Source organism: Terrapene carolina, unplaced genomic scaffold, assembly GCF_002925995.2.
Source record: "Terrapene carolina triunguis isolate 2854851 unplaced genomic scaffold, T_m_triunguis-2.0 Scaffold35754, whole genome shotgun sequence".
Taxonomy (NCBI): domain Eukaryota; kingdom Metazoa; phylum Chordata; order Testudines; family Emydidae; genus Terrapene; species Terrapene triunguis.
The window spans coordinates 822-11,182 of record NW_020700105.1 but is presented as its reverse complement, the minus strand read 5'-3'; the positions used below and the strand labels follow the sequence as shown (position 1 = coordinate 11,182).

At 42.1% G+C, this 10,361-nt stretch overlaps 1 protein-coding gene across 1 annotated transcript in view; it reads left to right on the top strand.

The window, feature by feature from the left end:
* Positions 1-434: 434 nt before the first annotated feature.
* Positions 435-10,361, top strand: part of LOC112102839 (cytochrome P450 4B1-like) — a gene marked incomplete at its 5' end in the record, with an annotated part of 10,716 nt that continues 789 nt past the window's right edge. Inside the window, 4 exons of the mRNA XM_026646617.1 lie at positions 435-556; positions 2,479-2,630; positions 3,529-3,635; positions 4,563-4,753. Of these exons, the coding sequence (XP_026502402.1) occupies positions 435-556; positions 2,479-2,630; positions 3,529-3,635; positions 4,563-4,753 (572 nt within the window). The remainder of the gene's footprint in view (positions 557-2,478; positions 2,631-3,528; positions 3,636-4,562; positions 4,754-10,361) is intronic.

Below are 10,361 nucleotides of genomic sequence, written 5' to 3'. Positions count from 1 at the left end.
CTGACAAGCTCTATCACCAACACAAGTTGGTCCAATCACCTTGTCTAACTCTTTCATGGTAATTCCTTAACTACCCAATCTCATCCACCTTGTCTCTTTAATATCCTCGGACCGACATGGCTACAACTACACTGCATACATAAAAGAGTGAGTCATAATCAACTATTGGAACAGATTAGTGAGGAAAATGTTTAATTCATCCTTGTTTGAAATCTTTAAATCAAGATTGGATGTCTTTCTAAAAGATATGCTCTAATTCAACCACAAAGCCTCCGTTTCTTCACTTCTACGCCACACCCCTAATGTTGTACAGATTGCAAATGAATCTTGGATCCTACAGACAAAGAAATTATTCAAAGGATGATGGCTGGGATTTTAGTGATCTGAGAAATTCCATTTGCTTTACGAATGCTGACCTCTCTTTTTTACATTAGGATAAATGGGAAAAGCGGATAACAAAGGACAAGTCGTTGGATATCTTTGAGGACGTTGGCTTGATGGCTTTAGATAGCATGCTGAAATGCACCTTCAGTTATCAAAGCAACTGCCAGAACAGGTCTGTATGAGAAGAACAGTGGTTTTGCCTTTAAGGCATTGGTCTCAAACTCAGGAGCTCTGAGTTTAATATCTGGCTGTACCAGAGACTTCTTGGGTGACTTTGGGAAAGCAATTTAGGCTGGGATTTTCAATAAAAGCAAGGAAAATGCACAAATTCCTGTGGAGGGTGGTGGTGGGAAAGTATGAAGTTGCACTGAGGTAGCATAAATGTCCCTCTTTAATTAACACTAGGACTGTCGATTAATTACAGTTAACTCACACGATTAATTAAAAAAATAATCACGATTAATCAGTTTTAATCACACTGTTAAACAAAAATTCCAATTGAAATGTATTAAATATTTTGGATGTTTTTCTACATTTTCAGATATATTGATTTCAATTACAACACAGAATACAAAGTGTACAGTACTCACTTTATATTCTTTTTATTATAAATGTTGGCACTGTAAAAATCATAAACAAAAGAAATAGTATTTTTCAATTCACCTCATCCAAGTAACATAGTGCAATCTCTTTATTGTGAAAATGCAACTTACAAATGTAGATTTTTTTTGTTACATAACTGCACTCAAAACCACAACAATGTAAAACTTTAGAGCCTACAAGTCCACTCAGTCCTACTTCTTGTTCAGCCAATCGCTAAGAGAAACAAGTTTGTTTACATTTACGGGAGACAATGCTGCCCACTTCTTGTTTACAGTGTCACCTGAAAGTGAGAACAGGTGTTCGCATGGCACTTTTGTAGCTGTCTTTGCCAGGTATTTATATGCCAGATCTGCTAAATATTCGTATGCCCCTTCATGCTTTGACCACCATTCCAGAGGACATGCTTCCATGCTGATGACTCTCGTTAAAAGTAATTGGTTAATTAAATTTGTGACTGAACTCCTTGGAGGAGAAATGTATGTCTCCTGCTCTGTGTTTTACCTGCAGTCTGCCATATATTTCATGTTATAGCAGGCTCAGATGATGACCCAGCACATGTTGTTCATTTTAAGAACACTTTCACTGCAGATTTGACAAAACCAAAGAAGGTACCAATGTGAGATTTCTAAAGATAGTTACAGCACTCGACTCAAGGTTTAAGAATTTGAAGTACCTTCCAAAATCTGATTGGGACAGGGTGTGGAGCATGCTTTCAGAAGTCTTAAAAGAGCAACACTCCAATACGGAAACTACAGAACCCGAACCGCCAAAAAAGAAAATCAACCTTCTACTGGTGGCATCTGACTCAGATAAGGAAAATGAACATGCGTCAGTCTGCACTGCTTTGGATTGTTATCAAGCAGAACCCATCATCAGCATGGACACATGTCCTCTAGAATGGTGGTTGACGCATGAAGGGACATGTGAATCATTAGCCCATCTGGCACGTAAATATCTTGCGATGCTGGCTACAACAGTGCCATGAGAACGCCTGTTCTCACTTTCAGGTGACGTTGTAAACAAGAAGCAGGCAGCATTATCTCCTGCAAATGTAAAAAACTTATTTGTCTAAGCGATTGGCTGAACAAGAAGTAGAACTGAGTGGACTTGCAGGCACTAAAATTTTACATTGTTTTATTTTTGAATGCAAGTTCTTTCTATATAATTCTACATTTGTAAGTTCAACTTTCATGATAAAGAGATTGCACTACAGTACTCGTATTAGTTGAACTGAAAAATACTATTTCTTTTGTTTTGTTACAGTGCAAATACTTGTAATAAAAGATAAATATTAAGTTAGCACTGCACACTTTGTATGTTGTGTTGTAACTGAAATCAATATATTTGAAAATGTAGAAGACAACCAAAAGTATTTATATAAATAGTGTTCTATTATTGTTTAACAGTGCAATTAAGCGCGATTAATTTTTTTAATTGCTCGACAGCCATAATTAACACACATTAAACTCCCCTGTTTTGTCTTCCCTTTAGCGAGAATATATTTCTCAAAACTATACGTCAGCTCACAGCCATGGTACAAGAGAGAATGAGGACGTTTCTGTACCACAATGATCTCATCTACTGGTTCAGTCCTCCCGGGTGTCGCTTCCGGAATGCCTGCAGAATAGTCCATCTCCATACAGGTATTTCTTTCCTCTCTTGACTCAAGACTTTCGTCTGTACAACTGAGACATTAGCCATGCTCAAGATACTGGGTCTCTTAAGAGGGATGGCCTTCTGGGCAGGCAGGGGAGACATACTGGAAAATATTAGATTTAAAAAAGGGGGGTATGTGGTGGTAAAGACCGTGAATGTTCCTCAGATTACCTGGGTCCTGAAATTTATACTTTAGGGAAACTCCATTAACCAGAAGAACCCAACATTCTGGTCCATTAATTGAATCATCCAGTGGAATCAGAGAAGAAAGAAATCTAGAGTACTATGTCATTTAATCCAATGGTTCTCAAACTGCACTCATGGAGTACAATCAGTCCACAGAGACCTGCCTGGCAATCTGCAGAATGAAATCTGATGAGAATCAGGCAGAGGTGGGATTTGAATGTTGCAATGGGATGGGAATATGACCCATGAGATAATCCTTGTCTTACTAAGTGGTCCTGGAACAAAAAGGTAGGAGAGGAGAATCTATTGATCTAGTCCATGAGATGGTTTTGTGATTATAACAGGACTCGGAGCCAGGAGATCTGAGATATATTCTTGCATTTGCTACAGACTTCTCATGTGACCTTGAAGCAAAATCACTTAATACTTCTGTGCCCTAAATTTACTTACCCAGGAAAAGGGGGAAATACCACATAACGTACATACTTCACAGAAGCGTTCTGAGAATATTGAATGTAAAGAACTTGGAGATTCTCTGTTGAAAGGTGCAAAGTATTCTCTTTTCTAGTGATTTGACTGGTCCTTTTTAAAATGTATCTAGCGATGGGGCTTCCACCATTTGCCTTCCAAGGTGATTGAATTACTAGTGAATCACAGTGACATTTTAACTAAATCATATGTTGATCATTCTTTCCCCAGAGAAGGTGATCAGGGAGAGGAAGGAGTGGCTCAAGGATGAGCGAGAGCTCGAAAAGATCCAGAAGAAGAGGCGTCTGGACTTTCTGGATATTCTTTTATGTGCCAAGGTGAGTCCTGAAGAACACACATGCACTAACTACGCTATACCATGTACACATTTCACTAAGTATCATTGGCGGATACCTGAGCATTGCTGACTGCAGTTTCCTCACCAAATCCTCCCTTTTCTAATCTTTTTGGCTGTTGGGTGTGGTTGGAATGTCTGGATGCAATAGGTCAAATTCAAACATGCTATAAATGGGCACAAGTCCTATTGAGTCTCATACCAGGAGTGAATTTGTTTGGATGTGCTTGTTTTTTAATAAAGTCAATCAAAATATTTAAAAATGGTTGAAATCTAAATGAAATATTTCAAGTTTGTTGAAACAAAATGTTTCATTCAATTGAACTTTTCAATTCACCAAAATTTTTTGGGAAAAAAATGGTTTTGGTTCATCATGAAATCATTTTTCAACACTTTTTTCAGAATTGCAAGAGAACTGAATAATCCATTATTCACCCAGCTCTAGCTAAAAGGACTGTGTTTGTCTGACCCAGACCTGCACCACCTGATGTCACACCAAAATTGGTTCTTCCTGAAACCTGACCCTCTTTCTCAAGTTCCACCTATGTGAATTCATTACACAGCAATGTGGCCACAGGGTGTCTAAATGGTTGGATTTGATTAATTCTTGATATGCAACTCCTCAGACGGTTGTCTATACATACACATACACATATTGTGGGTTCTTGTTGGAATGCAGAACATGAACAAAAGAACACAGGAACTGCCACTAGATCAGACATGAGGCACATCTAGTCCAGTCTCTGACAGTGGCCAGCTCCTTCAAGTGAAGTTGTAAGAACCCTGCAGTAGCAGATGTGGGATAATCTGCCCACCACATTAGGTCTTATCCTCGTCTCTAATACTTAGAGATTGTCTTAAACTCTGAAGCATGAGGTTTAATTGCAAATTTTTTTTATTCTAAAATTAGGATGAAAATGGAGAAGGATTACCTGATGAAGATCTACGTGCCGAGGCAGACACTTTCATGTTTGGGGGTCATGACACCACAGCAACTGGGATCTCCTGGCTCTTATACTGCATGGCCCTGCACCCAGAGCACCAGCAGAGATGCAGGGAGGAGATCAAGGAGATTCTGGGAGACAGAGAGACCATTCAGTGGTGAGACACCTCATTTATTGCACATTGCTTCCCCTTGAAGATTGGGTCAGCTAATGCTGAGACTTAAGAATGTTCCAGACTCTGCTTTTAATCATTACACATTAAGACTCAGGATGGGAGTTTGAAATTTTGTGAACATCTCAAGTTAAATTTTAGGCATGTGCAGAGTCTGAGAATATAAATCTGGAGTAACTCTTCAGACTTCAGTGGAGTTACTCCAGACTTACACTGTTGCTACTGAGAACAGAATTTGGCTCTAAGAAATAACATGCCAGACCTTCAGTCAACCCCACTGAAGTCACTTACTGCTACAGAGCATTCCTGCTGATATACATTAACTGGGCATCTGGCTTACCATACCTGTTCTGTCTCATCTCAGACACCTGAGATGTTTATTGATGAATGGCACCTTAAGGTTTGATGGTAGGCCTGTCATCCCCTACTCATGATAACTGTTGATTTGGGCATTAACTGCCATAGGTTTTATAACTGACAAACAACTACAAATGAAATGTACTAAATAAGTGCCAAGAATTATCAATGAGATGAAAGCAGTCTATGGCAGAGTTAGTGCCCAAGTCATCAATGAAAATAAATAGGGAAACACAGATCTGTCACAGTCTAAGGATTTCAGCTGGCAGAAATTTGGGATTTCCCGTTTGAGAAATTTTGTCACTTTGAAATTTGACTGTGTTCCGAATCAGAACAAAACCAAATTGTTCAAAATTTCTTGTGAACTGGAAACACTGACATATAGTAGGGGACCCCTAGGCTTCCAGTCTCCTGGGTCATCTGGCTTCCTGGGCTGCTGGGAGTCTGGAGTCCCTGGGATCCCTGGCCCTGTGGCAGTCTCCATGGAAAGGCTTTCCCACGACATCCAAGAACATAAGAATGGCCCTATTGGGTCAGACCCAGGGTCCATCTAGCCCAGTATCCTGTCTTCTGACAGTGGCCAGGGCCAGGTGCCCCAGCGGGAATGAACAGAACAGGTAATCATCAAGTGATCCATCCTCTGTCGCTCATTCCCAGCTTCTGGCAAACAGAGGCTAGGGACACCAGCCCTGCCCATCCTGGCTAATAGCCATTGATGGACCTATCCTGCACTTCCTTATCTACTTTCTCTACACCAGTCATGTTTTTATAAACCTGAATCATATCTCCCCTTAGCCATCTCTTTTCCAAGCTGAAAAGTCCCAGTCTTAGTAATCTCTCATCAAACAGAAGCCGTTCCATACCGCTAATCATTTTTGTTGCCCTTTTCTGAACCTTTTCCAATTCCAATAACTTTTTTGAGTTGGGGCGACCACATCTACACACAGTATTCAAGATGCGGGCGTACCATGGATTTATATAGAGGCAACATGATATTTTCTGTCCTATTATCTATCCCTTTCTTAATTATTCCCAGCATTCTGTTCGCTTTTTTGACTGCTGCTGCACATTGTTTTCAGACAACTATCCACAATGACTCCAAGATCTCTTTCTTGAGTGGTAACAGCTAATTTAGACCCCATCATTTTATATGTATAGTTGGGATTATGCTTTCCAATGTGCATTACTTTGCATTTATCAACATTAAATTTCATCTGCCATTTTGTTGCCTAGTCACCCAGTTTTGAGAAATCCTTTTGTAGCTCTTCACAGTCTGCCTGGGTCTAACTATCTTTAGTAATTTTGTAGCATCTGCAAATTTTGCCACCTCACTGTTTACCCCTTTTTCCAGATCATTTATGAATATGTTGAATAGGGCTGGTCCCAGAACAGACCCCTGGGGGACATCACTATTTACCTCTCTCCATTCTGAAAACTGACCATTTATACCTACCCTTTGTTTCCTATCTTTTAACCAGTTACCAATCCATGAGAGTACCTTCTTATCCCATGGCAGCTTACTTTGCATAGGAGGCTTTGGTGAGGGACCTTGGCAAAGGCTTTCTGAAAATCTGAGTACACTATATCCACTGGATCTCCTTGGTCCACATGCTTGTTGACCCCCTCAAAGAATTTCAGCAGATTGGTGAGGCATGATTTCCCTTTACTAAAACCATGTTGACTCTTCCTCAACAAATTATGTTCATCTATATGTCTGACAATATTATTCTTTATTATAGTTTCAACCAGTTTGCCCTGTACTGAAGTCAGGCTTACAGGCCTGTAATTGCCGGGATCACGTCTGGAGCTAAAAATTGGCATCACTTTAGCTATCCTCCAGTCATCTGGTACAGAAGCTGATTTAAATGATAGGTTACAGACTATGGTTAGTAGTTCTGCAATTTCACATTTGAGTTCTTTCAGAACTCTTGGGTGAATACCATCTGGTCCTGGTGACTTATTGCTGTTTAATTTATCAATTTGTTCCAAAACCTCCTCTAATGACACCTCAGTCTGGGACAGTTCCTCAGCTCTGTCACCTAAAAAGAATGGCTCAGGTCTGGGAATCTCCCTCACATCCTCAGTCATGAAGACCGATGCAAAGATTTCATTTAGTTTCTCTGCAATGGCCTTATCGTCCTTGAGTGCTCCTCTAGCACCTCGATCATCCAGTGGCCCCACTGGTTGTTTACCAGGCTTCCTGCTTCTGATGTACTTAAAAATTTTTTGCTATTACTTCTTTGGCTAACAGTTCCTCAAATTCTTTTTTGGCCTTCCTAATGGTATTTTTACACTTCATTTGCCAGTGTTTATACTCCTTTCTATTTCCCTCACAAGGATTTAACTTCCACTTTTTAAAGGATGCCTTTTTGCCTCTCACTGCTTCTTTTACTTTGTTGTTTAGCCACGGTGGCTCTTTTTTGGTTCTCTTACTATGTTTTTTAATTTGGGGTATACATTTAAGTAGAACCTCTATTATGGCGTTTTAAAAAAGTTTCCATGCAGCTTGCATGGTTTTCACTTTTGGTGCTGTGCCCTTTAATTTCTGTTTAACTAACTTCCTAATTTTTGTGTAGTTCCCCTTTCTGAAATTAAATGCTACAGTGTTGGGCTGCTGTGGAGTTTTCCCCACCACGGGGATGTTAAATTTAATTATATTATGGTCACTATTACCAAGCGGTCCAGCTATATTCACCTCTTGGACCAGATCCTGTGCTCCACTTAGGACTAAATGAAGAATTGCCTCTCCTCTGGTGGGTTCCAGGACCAGTTGCTCCCTACTGCTATATTCTTCTTATTAGAGCATGGAATTTCTATCCTTAGAGATTCTATGGTACAGTTTGATTCATTTACAATTTTTACTTCATTTGATTCTAAGGTAAGAATCTGAGAGCCCTATCCGGGTCTTCCAAGGCTTCCAGGCTCCTAGCTCCACAACAGAGAGCCTAGAAGTCCTGGTATGGTGGGGCTGCCCCAGAGCTGCAGACTACGAAAGCGTGAGTTCCCTAGCCCCAGGGCAGTCTCCAAGGGCAGTCCCACCTGGCAGGGACCCGGTAGTTTTCCAACATAACTGCCTGAGATTCAGCAACTGTTCTTTGAACCCAAATCGCATTTGTGAAAAATTGTCGGTTTGATGAACTGGCATTTTCCAATCAAACTCGGTTTCATCAGAAATTTCCCCACCAGCTCTACAAAGGATGCATTTGATCAAAAAACATCTAAGATGTCCAGTCATGTTAGAGGGACAAGGTGACCATATTTTAAAAATAAACATAAAAGTCAGACTCTTTTGTGGTGACATTTTTTGGAATTGTGAAATACTCATCCAAATTACATATTTTTTTTAATATGTGTACTGATCTCACCTACTTCTAACTTCTAACTCCACAGCCACATGGACATATGTCTCAGAGTGGAGGACTTCCCCCCCCAGTAACTTAGTGCCCTGAATTAGTTTATTATGTAACCTTGAAGGAGTGTTGTTAAACATACACTTTGAGCAAAAGAACAGCTTTGATTGCACCTGCGCTTTTTAACTTTTCCTTTCACTGCAAACAGCATTCATTACATTGAACGCTTGTTCCACTGTCCTGGGACTTCTGGTAAAAACAGAACAAATGGTACCTGATGTAGCAATAAGTCTTGGACAAAGCGTTTGTAAGTTGTTAAAAAATCCAAATGTCTGTGTAGCGATGCAAGACTCACCCCTGTGGCGCCTCCTGCTGGTCTCTCAGGGAATTAGCTTCCAGCCTCCGGAGCGCCCTCTGTCGGCTGGTGTCTCGCTACCCCTGGGCTCCCGTGTCCCTCCCGGACCCTGGTACCCCTTTCCACTGGGGTGCTGCCCCCTGGCAGTAACCGCACAGTCTCTGGGTCTCCCTCCTTCCAAGGGAACTCCCCACCCCCTATCCCCACCTCACCTCAGTATATGGCTACTGCCCAGTCCCCATCTAGCCCCCGTTCACTGGGGCAGACTGCATTATATAAGCCACTCATCACAGGCAAGCGGGGTTTGGACCTGCTGCCTCTGCCTTCCCTTGGGCTGCCCCCTGCAACCTCAGTACCTATTTGGCTTTAGACTAGGCCGCAGCCTGGGGGGTTTCTAGGCTGGAGCTCCCCAGCTTCTTTGGCCTTCCCCCAGCCCTGCTTCACCTCAGGTACACTCCCCAGCAGCCAGGCCCCTCCCTCTGAAAGGCGAGAGAGAAAGTGTCTGTCTGTCTGCTCCTATCCCACTGCCCTCTTATAAGGGCCAGCTGGGCCCTGATTGGGGCATGGCCACAGCTGCGGCTGCTTCCCCAATCAGCCTGGGCTGCTTGCCTCCAGCCACAGCCCTCTCCTGGGCCGTTTTAAGCCCTTTATAACAGTCTGATATGGAGGAAATGAAAAACTAGGACATTGTGGGTGTCCCAAATAGAGTTCCCGAGACAAGAGAACAGGAGCTGGTTGAAAAATGCAAATCATTTTTCATGGAAAATTTAAGAACATTACTTTCAAATTTTCCCATGTTTTGTTTTGATTTTTGAAGACAAAACAAAAACGAATCTTGAAGAAATGTCAGTAAAAGATTTTTGTTTTCACGAGCTAAAACCCAAGAATGTGTACCAAAACCTGAAAAATGTTAGTGAACATTTTTCAGTTTTTAGTTTCTGCTTTTGAAAAACCAGAAAATTTCAACAACAAAAAAATAGATTTTCATCAACACTTTTCGTTTTGGTCAACCCATACAAATTTTTCCTCAAAAACTTTCATTTTGATCAAAAAGGCATTTTTCATTAAATATATTGTAATGAAAGAATATTGAGCTGCTGTAACCATGGTATCAGCTAAGTAACTGATCCTGGCTTTGGAAATCGGGTACTGAGTTACAGATTGAGAACCCCACTGACGTTGGTAGCATTACTCCAGCTGAACATAGTGGCGTAGCCAGGTTCTAAGAGCAGGGGGAGCAAACATTAAAAAGGCGCCCTCCCTTGGCTCCTCCTCTGGCCGCTCCATGCCCCCCCCCCCTTCGCTGGCTCCTCCGGCCGTGCTCCCCCCACGGCCCCCCCCCATGGCTCCTCCGGCTGTGCCACCCCCCCAATGGCTCCTTCGGCCGCGCTGCGGGCTGCCATGCTGCCCCCCCTCGCTCCTCCGGCCATGCCGCCCCCCCATGGCTCCTCCGGCTGTGCCACCCCCCCCATGGCTAGCGCCGAAGCACCCCCACACGACTCCCCCGAGCCCCCCAGCACCGCGCAGGCCG